Source organism: Nerophis lumbriciformis, linkage group LG11 (assembly GCF_033978685.3).
Source record: "Nerophis lumbriciformis linkage group LG11, RoL_Nlum_v2.1, whole genome shotgun sequence".
NCBI classification, from domain to species: Eukaryota; Metazoa; Chordata; class Actinopteri; order Syngnathiformes; family Syngnathidae; genus Nerophis; species Nerophis lumbriciformis.
The window spans coordinates 17,832,946-17,854,032 of NC_084558.2; the positions used below are offsets into that span (position 1 = coordinate 17,832,946).

The 21,087-nt window shown below is 37.4% G+C and overlaps 1 protein-coding gene and 1 long non-coding RNA gene across 2 annotated transcripts; one reads left to right on the plus strand and one right to left on the minus strand.

Moving 5' to 3' along the window:
• LOC133610076 (uncharacterized) lies at positions 1–18,731 on the minus strand. The gene is made up of 3 exons (XR_009815834.1): positions 18,596–18,731; positions 18,328–18,490; positions 1–589 (listed from the first exon to the last, which is right to left on the minus strand). It is a non-coding gene; the product is annotated as an uncharacterized lncRNA (long non-coding RNA).
• dhrs7cb (dehydrogenase/reductase (SDR family) member 7Cb) lies at positions 2,450–19,647 on the plus strand. Its single transcript, XM_061966134.1, has 7 exons — positions 2,450–2,613; positions 5,835–5,991; positions 8,435–8,547; positions 11,511–11,721; positions 11,782–11,874; positions 18,335–18,496; positions 18,780–19,647. Exons 2-7 carry the CDS (start codon positions 5,838–5,840, stop codon positions 18,986–18,988), a joined length of 942 nt encoding a protein of 313 aa, XP_061822118.1. The 5' UTR covers positions 2,450–2,613; positions 5,835–5,837; the 3' UTR covers positions 18,989–19,647.
• Positions 19,648–21,087: the final 1,440 nt, after the last annotated feature.

Genomic DNA, 21,087 nt, shown 5'->3' on the forward strand with positions numbered 1-21,087 from the left:
TGTTATAATGGCTGTTAAGGCTATAGCCCTGTATTGGATCAGACTTGCTCTTGTTTTTTTGCATATTTGAAATGAAATATATCAAATCAAATGAATCAATGAATCAATCAAAGTTTAGTTATATAGCCCTTAATCACAAATGTCTCAAAGGGCTGCACAAGCCACAACGACATCCTCGGCTCAGATCCCCCATCAGGGCAAGAAAAAACTCAACCCAATGGGAACAACGAGAGACCTTGGAAGGGACCTCAGAAGTGAGGATCCCCATCTGGATGACCGGTGCAATGGATGTTGAGTGGATACGGTTAATGATGTGAGAGTCCAGTCCATAGTGGGGCGAGCAGTGGATCCTCTTGCAAGTAGACACAGAGACGTCACGGACTGATGCATAAGGAGTGGTCCACCCTGGGTCCCGACTTCATGTGCAAGTCCAGTCCATTGGTAGACCAGCAGGGGATCATCTTGAATGGAGACAAGCGCAAACACGTCACCAACTGATGCAAAGAGGAGTGGTCCATCCTGGGTCCCGACTTGGAACAGCTGGCGCGTCCTCCTCTGTGGAGGCTGATCCGTGGTCACCTGATAACCTCTCCACGCAGGAGAGGGGGGCAGAGCAGAAAAAAGAGACAGCAGATCAACTGGTCTAAAAAGGGGTCTATTTAAAGGCGTACTGAAACCCACTACTACCGACCACGCAGTCTGATAGTTTATATATCAATGATGAAATCTTAACATTGCAACACATGCCAATACGGCCGGGTTAGTTTACTAAAGTGCAATTTTAAATTTCGCGCAACATATCCTGCTGAAAACGTCTCGGTATGATGACGTCAGCGCGTGACGTCGCGGATTGTAGCGGACATTTTGAGACAGCATGGTGGCCAGCTATTAAGTCTCTGCTTTCATCGCAAAATTCCACAGTATTCTGGACATCTGTGTTGGTGATCTTTTGCAATGTGTTCAATGAACAATGGAGACAGCAAAGAAGAAAGCTGTAGGAGGGAAGCGGTGTATTGCGGCCGACTTCAGCAACACAAACACGGCCGGTGTTTCATTGTTTACATTCCCGAAAGATGACAGTCAAGCCTTACCTATGGCCTGTGGAGAACTGGGACAACAGAGACTCTTACCAGGAGGACTTTGAGTTGGATACGCAGACACGGTACCGTGAGTACGCTTCCAAACATTTGATCGCTTGCCCGTACGTGCGTGCCGCTATGTCCATGTCACGTACGCAACTTTGGGGACTTTGGGGAAATATATGTGCTGTATGAACGTTGGAGAGGTGAACGGTACTTTGGGCTGTGGGATTGAGTGTGTTGTGCAGGTGTTTGAGTTGTATTGGCGGGTTATATGGACGGGAGGGGGGGAGGTGTTTGTTATGCAGGATTAATTTGTGGCATATTAAATATAAGCCTGGTTGTGTTGTGGCTAATAGAGTATATATAAGTCTTGTGTTTATTTACTGTTTTAGTCATTCCCAGCTGAATATCAGGTCCCACCCGCCTCTCACAGCATCTTCCCTATCTGAATTGCTCCCACTGCTCTCTAGTCCTTCACTCTCACTTTCCTCATCCACGAATCTTTCATCCTCGCTCAAATGAATGGGGAAATCGTCGCTTTCTCGGTCCGAATCGCTCTCGCTGCTAATGGCCATGATTGTAAACAATGTGCGGATGTGAGGAGCTCCACAACCTGTGACTTCACGCTACTCGTCTGCTACTTCCGGTACAGGCAAGGCTTTTTTATCAGCGACCAAAAGTTTCAAACTTTATCGTCGATGTTCTCTACTAAATCCTTTCAGCAAAAATATGGCAATATCACGAAATGATCAAGTATGACACATAGAATTGACCTGCTATCCCCGTTTAAATAAGAACATCGCATTTCAGTAGTAGCCTTTAAAGGCAAGAGTATACAAATGAGTTTTAAGATGATGATATGGGTAACTTAGAACAGTGATTTCCAACCACCTTGCCGTGGCATATTAGTGTTCTATGAGAGACCATCAGTGTGCCATGGGAAATTATCTAATTTCACTTATTTGTCTATAAGGCCCAATTACGTTTACATCTTTTGTGTTGGATCTTGCATTATTACGCATGGGTACTTAATGTTAATGCCAGAAGTGTATATATCTTGCCAGAATAAGAAAATAAATACACATTAATTATGACAGTAGTGTTCTGTTTATCTAATGGCTTTGGCTTGTTCCTCTCTGAGTCAATATGTCCCTTGGTCATGTTTTTAACAAGTAACAAGTGAACCAGATGATACAACTGGTTCACTTGAAAACAGCTGCAGGTAAACTAATCATGGGAGCGTTCTCCATGCTGGCAACAGTCGAGCATGCTTCAGAGAGCTGCAGTGCACCAGGCAGTATGTGTGTATTCCTGGCCGAATCAGGCGCAGGCTATTATAAGCGACTGGTTTTACTGGACACCCGTGGGCCAGAGAGACAAGCAATGGCTATGTGAATGGACGGTGGATGTAGAGGGAGGAGAAAGGCCGCTGTTACCTAACTAAACCTGGAAAAAAACTGCTGCCAGTCCGGCAGAAGGATTAGCTTCCTCCGACGTGCTGTAAGGGGACCAAGAATAACAAGGATTACAGGTGTGTGTGTTGCCAACGCATGTGCATTCACAAACTGACTAACCCACTGGGCCTAATATTATATCAATCCAAATATGGAGCTGAGGTTGGCATTTGATGTCAGGAGTCGTTATGCGTGTTGGGATGAATTAAAACATTAGTTGGGCTAGTTAAGGAAACTTGATGATTACCAAATTATTGCAATGTTTGCAAAAGTGAGCTTGAGGCTCCTCTTGGGATATCCAATGATTGTATTTAGGCGATGGCACAGGGGCATGGCCAGAATATATTTAGCTGTTCTCCTTACACACACTTGAAATGGTAAGTGCACTGACATGTGGCTCAAAATTGACGCATAGAGCAATATTTAGCAACATTTAGGGACACATTTTCGATGGTACAAGCTATTACCTTATTATGTCTTTCTATCCAGCCTTTTCTAATGATGGCAAATCTAAAGCTTTGCCATGTTCACTATGTTTGACTAAAACACTAAAATATATTTCTAGCTCTAATTTAAATAAGATAAATGTGTACAATATGAAGATAATGTAAAGCTCCAGTAGCTGTAACGAGACAGTAAATTTGATTTAATCATTCCTAAACACATACTGTAGACCAGCAGTGAGACCCCGGAGGCAATATTTCGCCAGAAGCTTGCTTTTATTCGGCCTTAGCATATTTTGAATATAAAATAGTCATTATTAATGAGCTATTGTATAAGGCCTGATATACTAAAGCAGGGGTGTCCAAACTTTTTCCACTGAGGGCCGCACAATGAAAAAATGAAAGCATTCTGGTGCCATTTTGATATATTTAATTTTCAAAACCACATATATTGTACCCATTAGGGCTCCCCTCAATTTTGATGAGTGTCAAAGGTTCTGGGGACTCAAAAGGGTCTGAGTCATTAGTGTTAAAAATAAGTTATATATTAATATTTTTTTACTTTTAACGCCTGAATATCTATGATCAACTTTAGGTCTATCCATCGACATACTGTAAAGTAAAACTTCTTTGTATCTTTAATGCCATTTTTTGTCAAAGAAAACTATATTTTTTAACCCCTCCCCCCATGTTTTAAAGTGGAATATTTGGTATGAAGTAATTATAGCCTTAAATAGGTTCATTATTGTTTTTAAAAAAAAAAGGTCTTGGGTATCCATAGGGCCCCCAGTCATAAACGTGTTGAAAATAAGATAATACATCAGTATATATTATTTTTACTTTCAACACTTAAATCTCTAGATCAACTTCAATTCTAGCTGTCATTTATACGTTTTCCTAATTCTTAGTTTTCTTATGTTTTATGCCCTTTTTGTCAAAGAAAACCTTGTTTTATTTATATGGCAAACACAAAAAACATGCTGTATTTCCCCCCAAAAGTGGAATATTTAACATGAAGTAATTAGAGCCTTGAATAGGTCAATAATTGGTAACATTAATTTTAATTAACTATCATCTTTTGACAGTTTTCAAGTAAAAACTGCCTGCATGGCAGCTTTCTATTATTATAGTCAATACTGCAACATTTTGTCATTACACCGGCTTGCTCTTTTATTCCATGTTTTTTTTCCGGTAATAGTATGTTGAAAATGTGCCGTGGGCCGCAAAAAAACAGCTGTATTTTGGACACCACTGTACTAAAGGTAAATTAAATTGATTTGTTTTGGTGTCTACTATTATATTTTTAATGGTATTGTGTTTTTTATATATTATATTATTATTAATATAATATATCTCCTATGTAAAAATACATATTGCACTATGGATACTTTTAGATTCAGGATGCGCAGTTTTGTGTCTTATTTACGTGCCTCCACTTCGACAGCGTTTTCTCCCTGTCAGCCATTTTGTAAGTTTTACGCTTCCATAGCCAATCACTAGAGGATGCATGTGCATGTACGAGCCAGTCTGCCCCACAACAAGAGGATAGCGACAAAGAAGGAGCTTATTCACTACAGCGCTGACTACAATGGCGGACTCACGCAAAGCACTTTGGGTAAATATTTCCCCCGATATCCGACGTCCCAATTGGGGGTAATGTCACTAATGGGACAAATTCTAAACGGCTCGTTTGGAGGAAGTATGAGCCACGGTTTGATTGAACATTTTCGGGACTTATGCAGATCCCAAATATACAAAAACAGGTACCAGTAGGTAAAAAAAAGTAGGTTTTGCATCATAGGTCCCATTTAAATAGGACGGTCTGCACTCCTTTTGCATTACTTGTTATCATTTGTACACGCGGTCTTAGTAGATCACCCGCAACACTCCCACTATACTTTTTATTTTTATCTTCATACAGTGATTCTCATACTGTGGTACATGTAAGCCAAAGAATCATCACTTGATCAAACTTCAGTGTTTTATTTTCCTATATTCAAACACAGCGTTACAGTTCAAACTGTGTAATGTTGCAGTGGCCAAAAAGGTTAAGTATACTTGTTAAATAAAACCTCGGCCTTGTTATTAATGAAAACTCAGGCCTACTTCGCTACTGTATTTTAATGTTGGTCATTATGGTGGTACTTGTAGAGCCAAGTGTTTTCTGGGGTGGTACTTGGTGAAAAATGTTTGAGAACCTATGTCTTAGTAGATAGTATTGTCTTATTAGATATTGCACTAATTCGCTTTGTCACTTATAACACAGAGTAAATATGTTTATGTTTAGATAGATTAGCACATATTGACCTGTTGGATTGGTTTTAGCATCTGCAATTTACAAAATCCTTCTTTTTTTGTGTGCCCTGTAATGAACGCCTATCTACTGTATGTAATGTAGGTCAAGATATGTTTGGGTATCTGGACATCCATTTATCCATCCATCCATTTTCTATATCGCTTATCCTCATTAGGGTCTGGAGCCTATCTCAGCTGACTTTAGGCGAGAACCTTAGACTGGTCGGTTATCTGACGTAACATCAACAACTAACTGTGTTATAGGTAACTAAACGCATTTATATAATATCTATTAACTTTCTTTCTAGTTGTCTCATTAATAGGTAAATTCAGAATTCATTTAATCTTTACAACATGCTGAGCACCAATACAAAACAAACTGAACAGGACACTCCTGGCCTAGAGGGTATTTTCATGTTACACATCAAAAGGAGTGGTAATGGATGTTGATAGTAGATAAGTGGCACGCCTTCTTAGACCTAAACGGGATCAGAAGTGTACTGTCAGCGCATGTTGTTGTTTCCTTTGCTCACACTGATCCTTTGCTCCCTACTCTGCAGAAAATGGCACTCCCGTCAGTGATGATATTGCCCCTGTTGATTGTTGTGGCGGCAGGGGTGTACTACATCTACAATGAGGTCATGCATTACATGGCCAAGTCTCTGGTGCGAAACAAGGTGGTGGTCATCACTGATGCTGTGTCCGGTGTGGGAAATGGTAAAGTATTTTTATATCATACACTGTAAATAAAAAACAGGCATTGTAAATTCACAGTAAATTACTGGCTAAAAATTGCATTACTTTTTGAGTAAAATTTACTTTAATTGACTGAGAAATATCTTAACAGCAATTTACTGTAACTGCAGAGCTTTTTGATTTTACAGTTAATTACAATAAAGTTACAACCAAATGCTGTAACTTCACAGTTGTAATTTTACAGTTAATTACAATATAATTACCACTGTATATGCTGTAAATTAAACATTGTGGTTTTATAGTTAAATACTCTTTAACAGCATACTGCCACCTACTGTACAAAAGTGTTTATGGAACTCATTAAAAGACAAGTCAGTTTGAATTTACAGTAAGTTGTTGTGATGTTAAAGAGGACTATGATTACAGTATTTTTGCTGTGAAAAAACAGGTAATTGCAGTGAAATATTAGTGTATCAAATTTTTATAGTTATTTCTTGTAATGTCACAGTGCATTTTGATTATTATATATATATATATATATATATATATATATATATATATATATATATATATATATATATATATATATATATATATATATATATATATATATAATACTGTACTGTGAAATAATATTATTAAATGTTGTGGAATCCTGGTAAAATGTTACAGTTTTTTTCAATGATTTATCTCCAATAGCAGTATGTTCAATAAAAAAAAAAGATAATGAGTCATGCAAAGTGGTGATTAGTTTTAGGAAGAGCAGGAAGGACGTAAAAGAAAAAGGGTGAAAAGTTTATAAGCCTTTTTTTAAATTACTGTCCTATATGTCTGTTGATTATAGGACGGTAACGGATAAGTATTAGATAGGGTTATTGTTACATCCTTGTAACTGTTTTGGACATGACGTTTGCTTTTTTTCTGTGAGTGGTAGTTTAGTTTTTGTCCTGCGTTTTTATTTTGTAAGTTTAACTTCCTCGTGCCGTGCACAGGCTTTCACACCTGCTACCTGATTTGCAATCGGGACACATCTGTGCCCGCTTGCCAATCAGTCTGTTATTTCAGGATCAATAGCTATGTGCACATGGACACATGTTTTCGAATTAAAAGCTTAGCCGGAATACAAATGCTTAATGTAAACACGCCATTTGGAATATTCTGACCCGATCACACACGTTCGGATCAAAATTTCATTGAGATCGAGACGGATGGTTTTGAAATGATTCTTACTGTGCTTGTCTTTGATGTAAGCTGTACTTTGGTACTTTGTTGCTCTAAAACCGAGACTAGAAAAAACAAAAGTATCTTCTTAAATGTCATGTGTCGATGTAGCAATAAAAGGCGTGATCCAGTTGTCGTCTTAACGAACTGTTTTATTCACGACCTTACAGCTAGGCTAAGTGCTAACTGCAAGCATCAGGGGCGTACAGAGAATGTCGTTACATGAAGACGCCAACCCATACATATCGCAACATAAATGGCACAGACCACCTCCACTTCAAAAAGAGAGATAAAACAAAAGTAGTGAACAGAAGAAAACAATTGATAAATAAATACCATGATAACGTATGCACAAAGCCATGTTAGTTTACAGTGGAAGTCACTGCTTTTTCAGCACTGGTCCAAAAGATGGTGCCATAGCACAAACGATGAGACACTTTTCCTATTACGGTGCGCATGTCAAAGTAAAGTATTCCGATTTAAGGTGTGATGCATAAAAATTTACATCATAATCGGATCATTTTTTCAGGGTTCATGTACACAGGAACATTCTAATCCGAATTATGATCAGATTAAATTAATTTTGTCCATGTGCATGTGGCTATTGTCTGATGCTGTGTTCTATATACCTGGGAAGTGGGAATTTGGAGCTGCCTTGTCTGAATACAAACAATTTATGGGAAAATATGTACTCTTTGTGCCACCTTCAAACACGGTGGATGAAGAGAAAACACAGACGCTAAGGCTAGCGATGTACAGCGTATATGCCCACATGAAATAAATGTAGTTTACACTACAGTGACGTCACCATATTTTAACGTACAATACATTGTGTATGGCTGATTTACTGCAAAAAAAAGTAATCAGAAATGCAAATAATGGATATTGTAGAAGTGGACATCATTGTTTTCATCTGGAGCAGCCGCACCACTAGAACAAAAGTGGTTCAAAATGGCCACTTGCTGCCTGCAGCTTGATTCCTATTGGCCCGCAACATATTCTACAGATACAATTCACACGGCCCACATCAGAATTCTACACATAAGCTGAAAATGGCTGAAATGACAGTCCAAAAATGTAAACCAAGTATTTGAATGGAAGGCCAGTACCTAAGTCGTTGTTTGCCCCAAAGAACAGTTTCAATGGCGTGGGTGTGTGCTGTGACCGAGTGCGAGAATGACCATTTTTGTATACTGTGCTCTCAGCATTATTGTTTTCTCAATGTCTGACTGTTGTCTTTCAGAGTGTGCTCATCTCTTCCATAAGGGCGGAGCAAGGCTCATCCTGTGTGGGACTAACTGGGATAAGCTGGAGTCTTTGTATGACTCTTTAACAAATGATGCAGACCCGAGTGAGGTGAGGGGAAAAGTAGTTATAATTAGGGACCGCAATGTCCCTTTGGGACAGAGGACCCTATTGTTATTGTAAGGTTTTATTATTATTATTCCGCCGCCTCTTTGAGCTGTAATTTGACCCCCTTAACATGCTTCAAAACTCACCATATTTGACACACACATCAGGCCTGGCAAAAATTGCGATCTAATAAAAAAACCCAACCCCAAAACTCAAAATTGCGCTCTAGCGCCCCCTAGGAAGAAAGCACAGACACAACTGCTCCTAGGAAGAAAACTCAGACAAAACTGCCTGTAACTTCCAGTAGGAATGTCTTAGAGACATGAAACAAAAACCTCTATGTAGGTCTCACTGAGATATATATATATTGACAACCCCCAGCAAAAATCAACAGGAAGTTTGCAATTCCCCCTTCAAAACAAAAGTTTTGTAAAAACCGGTCACCTTTTTTCAAACATTATCTCCTCTGAGCGCGTTTGTCGTGTCGGCATCAAACCAGCACAGGAGAGAGATTGAACCCTTCTGATTAAAAGTTGACCAAAGAGTTTTAATTACTGCTCCGGTTTGGATTTTATGTCCCGTCAAAGTCGGTCCCGTCCATCGTTGCTTGCAGCTTTAATTTAAATTAATTTCAATAAAACCAGGGGCATTGCCAGCATTGACATAAGTAATGTGAAAGTATTGTGTAAGTTAACCGCTCCTGCGCTTGTATGCATCATCATCCTCTCCACTGTCTCCATTTCCACGCTAATCACTGCCGAGCCTGGACAACACAATAGCAGGACATCCTCTGTGACAGTGCTTGATGTCAAGTCAATACAATCCACATATTCACAGGCCACAGGAAGAAAGTAAGCAAGTAAAACGTGTTCATATGATGTGCAGGAAAAGCATAAAATACATTACAACTTAAAAAGTACAAAGAGGCTAAACACGTCTTATTTTGAATATGATTGAATCAGATAACGGTAGTATTATTCCATTTGGAATTTCATTCATGTAATTTAGTTGGATTTGAGGCAGGAAAGTAACAGCTGAAAATGGACTTATTTAATAAAAGGGGCTGTTTGCAAATACTGTAGCTCAAAGTTGCATCTTTCAAACCAAAAAATATATAACGTCACCACCAACTAGCTTATGTTACCATTGGTGGTTTAACAGAACATATACTATTTGAAAATATCTATACTTTTCGCAATTCCTAATTATATTGAAAACATTTTTTTAATAAGCAATTGATCTAATGCCATCTGCAATGGAGGTCAGCTCTGTCAATCACTACACTGCATGGCCTTGTGTGTATGCATAAATTACATGAATTACAAAATAACTTCTCTGTGGCCTTCCATCTTAAAAGTAAATGTGTTTAAACAAATGTGCTACCTTGATGCTAATTTACTTGGACCCCGACAAGTTGAAAAACTTATTCGGGTGTTACCATTTAGTGGTCAATTGTACGGAATATGTACAATATGTATAAACTAACACCCTCCCCGGATTGTTAATAATCAAATGTAAACAATCAAATGTAGATACTTTTCTTATGCCTTCTGATCTCTCTCTCTCTCTCTCTATGTCCACTACTTGCTGTACATATCCTACCAAGTCAGACCTACACTGTTTCAATATCCATTTCTCTGTTCTCAATTGTTGATGACTGATGATAACAACCAAACCTACCCCCCCACACCCTGAATTGTAAATAAAGTAAATAATTCAATGTATACACCCTGATGATTATCTTGTGTGATGACTGTATTATGATGATAGTATATATGATAGTATATATCTGTATCATGAATCAATTTAAGTGGACTCCGACTTAAACAAGTTGAAAAACTTATTCGGGTGTTACCATTTAGTGGTCAATTGTACGGAATATGTACTTCACTGTGCAACCTACTAATAAAAGTCTCAATCAATCAATCAATCAATACTATACTGTGCAATCTACTAATAAAAGTTTCAATCAATCAATCAATACTTTGGATTCACTATATAGATACTACTGGTTAACATTGTTGATTATATGGAGATTTCAACACCTGCAAATTGGACACTCAAACTTGGACTATGGATGCACATTACAATCAAACAGTTGAGTGTAAAATGTACAATACTTACAGGCATACACTTTGCAGGGCTCAACATGACTGACACATTCAGCTAAAAGGCTAGGACTACTTCCTGGCTACAGCAACACAGCGTAGTCTATACAGTATTGCCCCAGAGGTCAGTTCAAAACTTGGGAGTGTAAATATTTTTGCAGCAAATCGCTAAAAACACTAGAGTGCTCCTGTTGTACAGAGGAACTTGGACCGCTGAAAACACATTGGCAGATCCTTGCATTGGCATTTTCAGATTGTCAGCAAACATTAGAGCCAAACCTGTGATTTACATAACTTAGACCTTTCTCAAGTTCTTGTAATGTGATTTATGTAACTAAGGTCTTGCTGTAGCTTGTTTACTTCAGATGCCATCAGTGGTCATATGTTCAACTTCTTTAGTTACACTAGTAGTGTTCCTCAAAGTTCCATTTAAGGTCCTCTCTTTTTTATCATTTGGGCTGTTCAACTAGTGGCCTGTGAGTTCAGTTCAAAAAACTTGTGAGAGACTCACATTTTTGCAGCAGATTCTTAAAAACACTAGAGTGTTACCATAGAGATGATCTTTGACTATCTTTTTTGCGAATGCTCCTTAAAAACAGCAGAGTGCTCCTGCAACTGACTAAATAAATAGACCAAAATCAAATAGGACGCTGGTTGTCCAGAATATACAAAATAAAACACATAGTGAAGGGAAGTCTGGTCCTCGGTCCTCATGGCCTTCTGTAAATGTGGCACCCAAAACAAACTAGTTGAATATCCCTGATCTACAAACATGTTGTGTTGTTTAGGTCCTAATGATTGAGTCTCATGTCCTGGTAGATATACACTTTAAAGTCCCCACACTGTGTGTCTTCACAGACATTTGCCCCCAAACTGATAATCCTGGACTTCAGTGACATGGAAAGCATGGAGGATGTGGTGGCAGAAGTGGTGGACTGTTATGGTTGTGTGGATGTGTTAATTTGTAACAGCAGCATGAAGCTCAAGGCTCCAGTGCAGAGTGTCTCTCTGGAACTGGACAAAAACATCATGGACGCCAACTACTTTGGTCCGACCACTTTGACAAAAGGTGAGTTTGAAGCAACGACCTTTGGTCTAACCAGATTTAAAACAATGAATATCACCACAGGGATTCTTCCAACGATGATTCCGAGGAGATCAGGGCAAATTATTCTGGTCAACAGCATCCAAGGCAGACTGGCTGTGCCTTTCAGAAGTTCATGTGAGTTATCAACAGTACTGAATGCTTTGCAATTGTGACAATTGACGCAACACAAGATAGAATCTGACTGCATCATGAAATCATGAAATTAGTGAGCATACTCTTATCACATTTTGAATGTTATAATCACTTCTTCAATGCGTACATTTGATCAATCTCATAGTACTACAGTATGTCTATACATTACTTTTTAGTACTGTCAAATGATTGATTTTTCACAGTTGTTTTACTTGAAGGCACATCATTTATTTGCTCAAAACTTGGTAACATTTTATTTAAAGTCCAGTCAGGGTTTATTTTGAATTGAGATTTGCCTTACTCATCTTTGCACTGACTTATACATTCACCTGATCAATGACTGTATAAAAAGCCGCGCCAACTTTCAGGTGAACTATCTTCCGTTAAGGAACATTTATCATAAAAATGAAATGCGATAATCCGAACATACACTGTACATGCTTATTGCAATAATCGTTTTTGATGAACCACATTAGTTAATTTGTTATTTTTCACAGTCCTAATTTTTAAATGAAGTAATACAAAATATTTGGTCTTGTGTTTGTTTTTTGTTCCAGACTGAGCCATTGCTACAAGTTTTGGATACGTAGGTTTGAAATTTAGTGGAGACACCAAATTTTGATAAACATTCGTTTCCAAATAACTAAAATAACTGCAAGACCGGAGCCTAATCTAATACCTTTGCGATTTTGGTGATATAGTACAAAATTCACATATTAAAAAGATTTCACAGCAAAGTTTTTATAGACAAAATTCATTAAAGTGCATCCGGAAAATATTCACAGCGCTTCACTTTTTTCACATTTCATTTTTGTCTTCAGAATTTTACAGACAATACTCCATAATGTCAATTAGAATTTTTTTTTTTCATCCATCCATCCATTTTTTACCGCTTGTCCCTAAAAATGTATTAAAAATAAAAAAGTTAAAAAATCACATGTAAATAAGTATTCACAGCCTTTGTTCAATACTTTGTTGATGCACCTTTGGCAGCAATTACAGCCTCAAGTCTTTTTGAATACGATGCCACAAGCTATGCACATCTATCTTGGGGTAGTTCGGCCCAGTCCTCTTTGCAGCACCCCTCAAGCTCCACCAGGTTGGATGGGAAGTTTTGGTTTTCATCCAGGATGTCTCTGTACATCCTGGATGTCAATCAAATACGTTTTAAACCAACGTATTTGATTGACATCACGTGTGCCGTGCTGCTGTGATCGTGACGCTAATGGGAAAAAGGATACGTTTGTTTAAAGTTCCTGCTACAAATATTAGTCTCATCTACAATTCATGTCTGCAGTTGTTTTTATGCTGTAAAGTTCATATTTTATCTCATTATTCAGCTATAAATGTCCCTGCTGTTCAGCAATGTTTGCGAGTGATATCAAGATTCAGTATATGCTGTTGAGCCTACGAGAGATTTATTCATCGAGTTTATTATATTATATTTTCCTAATGCTAACAAATATCACCAAAGATGCTATAATGTGGTCATCCGTGTCACATAAAACATTTGGCTTTCCTGCACAACAGCAACTAAGCTTTTAGTTTCTGGTATGAAAATGGACAACACAAATACGGTGGATTGGACAAACAATCACAATATTTATTATGAGAACTTAACATGACGTTAGTTTATTTGCACAAACAGGTCTTCGTAGCTATATTTAGGCATAGCAACAACAAAAGAACACAAAATATAATGCCATCTCTTGTCCTTTCTTTACGCTTAGTTCTGCTGTCAAACACTACTAATATATTAGTGAATAAACTCGATTGCATCACAGAAAGTTTCTCAAACAAATCAAATGATCGAACAAACATTTTACAAAGTGATCGCTGAAAAAAACGCAAGCACACATCAAAACACATTTATTTAATTTGTTTTAATCAGACCCTTATGTCATCCAGCAGATACAAAATAAAGAAATTGTATTGCTGAATAGAACACTATTCCTAAAGTTTTTATTTCTGACAATTCATAGATATTGAAAAGCATACGCAGGACGGAGATGCAGCGCGATCGCCTCCTTTCCACAGCCATTTCTGCGCAACTGCCAGTTTGCCCGCACATTTTAGACATGCTAAATAAAGACGCAAAACGTCTCCAGCCGAACAGTTTTAGTCTTGATAAATCACACTGCATGTGCTGCATGGTTATATTTGCATTTACTCCTCTCAGTATTGTGGGCGTTCGGACAATCATCATACATCGTACTGCATATTCATGAAGACAGACACACTAAATGGATTGTGCTCCTTATTCTGCTCACTAAAAAATTAATGAATCATTTTTGGCGTGCGATATCGAGTTTGCAAAAGTTCTAATACACATCAGGCCTGTTGTGTTTAGAACAAGTATGCTACTGTGGAATGACAGATTGTCAATATAGAACAACCTACAAAACCCAAAACCAGTGAAGTTGGCACGTTGTGTAATTCGTAAATAAAAACAGAATACAATGATTTGCGAATCCTTTTTAACCTATATTCAATTGAATACACTGCAAATACAAATACATTTTTTTTTTTCAAATAATCATTAACTTAGAATTTAATGACAGCAACACATTGCAAAAAAGTTGGCACAGGGACATTTTTACCACTGTGTTACATGGCCTTTCCTTTTAACAACACTCAGTAAACGTTTGGGAACTGAGAAAACCAATTTTTGAAGCTTTTCAGATGGAATTCTTTCCCATTCTTGCTTGATGTACAGCTTAAGTTGTTCAACAGTCCGGGGTCTCCGTTGTCATATTTTAGGCTTCATAATGCGCCACACATTTTCAATGGGAGTCAGGTCTGGACTACAGGCAGGCCAGTCTAGTACCCACACTCTTTTACTAGTGATGGGTCCGGCAACACCGATGCATCGGCGCATGCGTCGAGCTCATAGAGTAAAACCCTGTGTCGGTGCGCGTACCGCTTTTAGAAAGTCACGTGACCGACCATGAGCTGTTTTGGTCACGTGACCGATACCCGAACTGTGTCGCACTGACGCCTCCTCTGTGCCCTGTGAGCGGCTCTTTTCTACAGCCGGAGAAATAATAACTAAGAAGAGAAATCGTCTAAAATGTAATACGTCGGAAAAACTTTTTTTTTTTTTTTTTTTTTTATAAAAATGTGTACAAAAATAAAATTAAAACAATTCCCAGTCCACAATCATCCACAACATGTTCTCTTAGATTTCCATGTTATGATACATGTTCACATTATTTATTGACAATCTAAAAAAGATAAAAATATATTTTTATTTAAATGAAGATATGAAATAATCCTAAATGAAATACAATGACTTGGTTTATATTATTGTATATACTAGGGCAGGGGTCACCAATGCGGTGCCCGCGGGCACCAGGTAGCCCGTAAGGACCAGATCAGTCGCCCGCTCGCCTGTTCTAAAAATAGCTCAAAGAGCAGCACTTACTAGTGAGCTACCTCTATTTTTTAAATTTTATTTATTTACTAGCAAGCTGGTCTCGCTTTGCTCGACATTTTTAATTCTAAAAGAGACAAAACTCAAATAGAATTTGAAAATCCAAGAAAATATTTTAAAGACTTGGTCTTCACTTGGAATAAGCGGTAGAAAATGGATGGATGGATGGGTCTTCACTTGTTTAAATAAATTAATATATTTTTTACTTTGCTTCTTATTACTTTTAGAAATACAATTTTAGAGAAAAAATACCATCTTAAAAATTATTTTAGGATTTTTAAACAAATATACCTTTTTACCTTTTAAATTTCTTCCTCTTCTTTCCTGACAATTTAAATCAATGTTCAAGTACATTTTTTTTATTTTTTATTGTAAAGAATAATAAATATTTTAGCTTCTGGTTTTTCGACGAAGAATATTTGTGAAATATTTCTTCAAACTTACTATGATTAAAATTAAAAAAAAATATTCTGGCAAATCTAGAAAATCTGTAGAATCAAATTTAAATCTTATTTCAAAGTATTTTGAATTTCTTTTAAAATTGTTGTTCTGGAAAATCTAGAAGAAATACTGATTTGTCTTTGTTAGAAATATAGCTTGGTCCAATTTGTTAAATATTCTGACAAAGTGCAGATTGGATTTGAACCAATTCAAAACATGTCATAAAAATTCTAAAATGTATCTTAAACAGGAAAAATTACTAATGATGTTCCATAAATTATTTTTTTTATTTTTTCAAAAAGATTCAAATTAGCTAGTTTTTCTCTTCTTTTTGTCGGTTGAATTTTGAATTTTAAAGAGTCGAAATTGAAGATAAACTATGTTTCAAAATTTTATTTTAATTTTTTCCGTGTTTTCTCCTCTTTTAAACCGTTCAATTAAGTGTTTTTTTCATCAATTATTCTCTACAAAACCCTTCCGTAAAAGGAAAAAAAAATGTCCGACGGAATGACAGACAGAAATACCCATTTTTTATATATATACACATTTATTTATTTAGCTATTCTTGTTTGAATCACACTTACGTGTAACTTACAAATGACAATATATTTATTTATTTAAGTGTGTATCAAACTGGTAGTCCTTCGCATTAATCAGTACCCAAGAAGTAGTTTTTGGTTTCAAAAAGGTTGGTGACCCCTGTACTAGGGCATAAAATCTGTCAGTTGAGTCGGTCCATAGGTTGCCTGTAGGGATTTTTAATGTCCAGCAGATGTCAGTATTTAGTGACACAGTATCGACACAGTATCAATACAGTTTTGCAATGTTTCGAAACGCTTCATGACGCCTCATCAACCCATCACTATCTTTTACTATGAAGCCATGTTGATGTAACACGTGGCTTAGCATTGTCTTGCTGAAATAAGCAGGGGCGTCCATGGTAACGTTGCTTGGATGGCAACATATGTTGCTCCAAAACCTGTATGTTGTCACAAGGTGTTGTTGACGAACCCCAAGATGCAGAGATGAGGGCAGGCTTGGTACAGGAAAACATGGTTTTAATGTTCAAAAATAAGAAAAGGAAAACACGAACCAGAAACCAGGATGCAGGAACAGGAGTCAGGATCCAGGGAATAGCTTAACGCACACAGCTAGCAACGACAGCATACAGCAAACAACGACATGACACGACATTACTCCAACACCGAGTGGAGGACAAAGCAGGTTTAAATAGTAGCTGGCTGATTGACACCAGGTGTGGCCCGGTGCCAATCAGCCACAGCTGAGGGGAAAAAGCACTCAGGGAGACAATCAGGAAATAACCAAAATAAGAGTGTTGACAGGAAACAAAGACAGGAACTAAAGACAAACGCAGAGGAAAAACTAAGACATAGTCAAACTGTCAGGGACAAGCCTGACATATGTACATTTCAGCATTAATGGTGCCTTCACAGATGTGTAAATTACCCATGCCTTGGGCACTAATACAACCCCATACCATCACAGATGCTGGCTTTTCAACTTCGCGCCTATAACAGTCCGGATGGTTATTTTCCTCTTTGTTCCGGAGGACACGACGTCCACAGTTTCCAAAAACAATTTGAAATGTAGACTCTTCAGACCACAGAACACTTTCCACAGTCCATCTTAGATGAGCTCTGGCCCAGCGAAGTCGGCGGCATTTCTGGGTGTTGTTGATAAATGGCTTTCGCTTTGCATAGTAGAGTTTTAACTTGCACTTACAGATGTAGTGACGAACTGTAGTTACTGAAAGTGGTTTTCTGAAGTGTTCCTGAGGGCATGTGGTGATATCCTTTACAAACTAATGTCGGTTTCTGATGCAGTACCGCCTGATTTTTCCAGATTCTCTGAACCTTTTGATGATATTACGATATTATTCCTTGCAATAGCTTGTTGAGAAATGTTGTTCTTAAACTGTTCGACAATTTGCCCACGCATTTGTTCACAAAGTGGTGACCCTCACCCCATCCTTGTTTGTGAATGACTGAGCATTTCATGGAAGCTGCTTTTATACCCAATCGTGGCGCCCACCTGTTCCCAATTAGCCTGTTCACCTGTGGGATGTTCCAAATAAGTGTTTGATGAGCATTCCTTAACTTTCTCAGTCTTATTTTTTGAAACATGTCGCAGGCATCAAATTCCAAATGAGCTAATATTTGCAAAAAATAACAAAGTTTTCCAGTTCGAACGTTAAGTATCTTGTCTTTGCAATCTATTCAATTGAATAAAGGTTGAAAAGGATTTGCAAATCATATTTACGGTTCACACAACGTGCCAACTTCACCGGTTTTGGGGTTTGTATAAAAGGGTGCATAAGGGTGAAAAGGTCAAAGAGCTATTGTCACTAACTCGCATGCCCTTATGGGTTTTTGAAAAAAGAAAATCTTAAAATTCTGACAGCACACACACAATGTCATCACAATTTCATGTGGCTTTTACAACTGCTCCTGTTTATAGGGTTCTGTAGACGGAAGTCACAAAACAGCGTGTATGCGGTCTTTGTGTTTTGTGCAATAAAGCAAGTGTGTTTGTGCTCTCACCGATCAGATGCAGCCTCCAAACATGCAGCCCAGGCCTTCTTCGACTGCCTCCGGGCCGAGGTGGAGGAGTACGGGATCACCGTGAGCACCATCAGTCACACTTTCATCGACGCAGCAGCCCTGCACGCTCCTGAGTCGCCTTCCCCCAAACCAAACAGCTTCGCTGCATGTGAGTAGAAAAACTGGTTGCTGTGTGAGTCATGCAAGCATATTCATATAGTTGAAGAGGATAGTAATGATAGATAATAATTGCTTTCAAATACATTACACTATGCGGTTGGTTGGGGCCACAAACGCAGTAATAAATGGCATTTGGAGGCTTGGATGGATTAATTTGATGAATCAAACACTAGTAATATTGAAAAGTGAAATGGACCACAAACAACATCTCGTTTAGAGCCACAGAAAGCTTGATTACTGATGTACAATAAATATGTTTTGCTCCTCCACAGTCATTGCCGGCCAGCTGACTCATGGGGTGCGTCCGTCCGTCCTGGCCAATGAGATTATGCGAACAGTGAACAGGAAGAGGAAGGAGGTTGTGCTGGCCCACCCCATCCCCAGGGTGGCCCTCTACCTCCGATCCCTCCTACCCTCTTTCCTCTTTGCTGTGCTGGCTGCTGGAGTCAAGGACTCTGTTGTGGCTGAGCAGATGCAGTAGGAGAGACGCTGAAGAAAAGGACTAAAAAAAAGATGCGGGCGTAGACTTTATGACACTGTATGCAAAAATTGAAACAATTTTAGTTGGGTATGACCATCAGTTGGATAGAGGTTAACATTTAACATTTAACATGGTTAAATATTTCTCATGGTATAGGCTCCAGCGCCCCCCGCAACCCCAAAGGGAATAAGAGGTAGAAAATGGATGGATGGAAATATTTCTCATTAACCACAATTAATTAATATATTATGAATTTATGGCCCTGTTAGTCGGGTATGATTATCGGTTGGATAAAAGAGACATGATGCTTTGGATTTACACTTTTTAACAATTATTCGTATTATAATATAATGATTGTTATACATCAATTAATCGCAATTATTATATAGTACCATTATTGTCAAGTTATGGGTATGTTATCCCCTCTCCTTTATTTTAAAGAGAAAAGTTCATTTTCCAGTTGCCATTTTAGAGCAGCAACACATTTTGCCCCAGTCCTTAATCAATATTAAACATTATGATCCCCCAACACAAAACAAAAGACAGAAATGTAACGGAAATAAATAAATAAATACTGATTTTTTTGGTGATCAAGTTCCTTACTTGTTTGTTTAGTTGTGATCTGACTGTTTTGAATGTATGGGCAGATATTTAGGACATTGGCATTTATGTTTTGTTACCCGGCACAATTTACTGAAATTGGATAAATAATGGGGAAGCGTTCTATTTTAGTTTTCAATTATAATATGATATTTGGGATAAATGTGTAAGTGCCACTTAATTTTGGGCCATTTGTTATGTGAGTCTTGTAGAATTTGCATGTCAGTTGCATCCTATTTGCTCTCTCTCTCTCTATATATATATATACACAAACCCCGTTTCCATATGAGTTGGGAAATTGTGTTGGATGTAAATATTAACGGAATACAATGATTTTCAAATCATTTTCAACCCATATTCAATCGAATGCACTACAAAGACAAGATATTTGATGTTCAAACTCATAAACTTTATTTTTTTTGCAAATAATAATTAACTTAGAATTTCATGGCTGCAACACGTGCCAAAGTAGTTGGGAGAGGGCATGTTCACCACTGTGTTACATGGCCTTTCCTTTTAACAATACTCAGTAAACGTTTGGGAACTGAGGAGACACATTTTTTAAGCTTCTCAGGTGGAATTCTTTCCCATTCTTGCTTGTACAGCTTAAGTTGTGGTATTTTAGGCTTCATAATGCACCACACATTTTCAATGGGAGACAGGTCTGGACTACAGGCAGGCTAAGTTTGATGAGCATTCCTCAACTTTATCAGTATTTATTGCCACCTTTCCCAACTTCTTTGTCACGTGTTGCTGGCATCAAATTCTAAAGTTAATGATTATTTGCAAAAAAAAAAAAATGTTTATCAGTTTGAACATCAAATATGTTGTCTTTGTAGCATATTCAACTGAATATGGGTTGAAAATGATTTGCAAATCATTGTATTCCGTTTATATTTACATCTAACACAATTTCCCAACTCATATGGAAACGGGGTTTGTATATCAACAACCCGTGTATATTGACAAAGTCAACAAGTCTCAGTCCACCGTGTTATACTTCAAGACTTCAAAGTCGACTAAAACAATTTCCCAACTCATATGGAAACGGGGTTTGAATATATATACATATATACATATATACATATATATATATATATATATATATATATATATATATATATATATATATATATATATATATATATATATATATATACACATATACATATATATATATATATATATATATATATATATATATATGTACATGTATATTTTATTTATATATATATAAATTGTATTTATATATAAATAAAATAAACAAAAATATAAATATTGGATTTGTATATATATATATATATACATACATAATTTTTTGTTTTTTTTGTTTTAGAGCAAATAGGATGCAACTGACTTGCAAATTCTATTTGACTCACATAAAACATTTAAATCCAGGCAAGAGTATTATTGTTATTAATACACGCACACACACACACACACACACACACACACACACACACACACACACACACACACACACACACACACACACACAC

What these genes read in the sequence shown, in the direction of transcription:
- dhrs7cb (XM_061966134.1), top strand. Translation starts at nt 5,838, where the DNA reads ATGGCACTCCCGTCAGTGATGATATTGCCCCTGTTGATTGTTGTGGCG. An exon ending in TGTGTCCGGTGTGGGAAATG is followed by an intron (nt 5,992 to 8,434) that starts GTAAAGTATTTT and finishes GTTGTCTTTCAG; the next exon opens with AGTGTGCTCATCTCTTCCAT. An exon ending in TGTGCCTTTCAGAAGTTCAT is followed by an intron (nt 11,875 to 18,334) that starts GTGAGTTATCAA and finishes CTCACCGATCAG; the next exon opens with ATGCAGCCTCCAAACATGCA.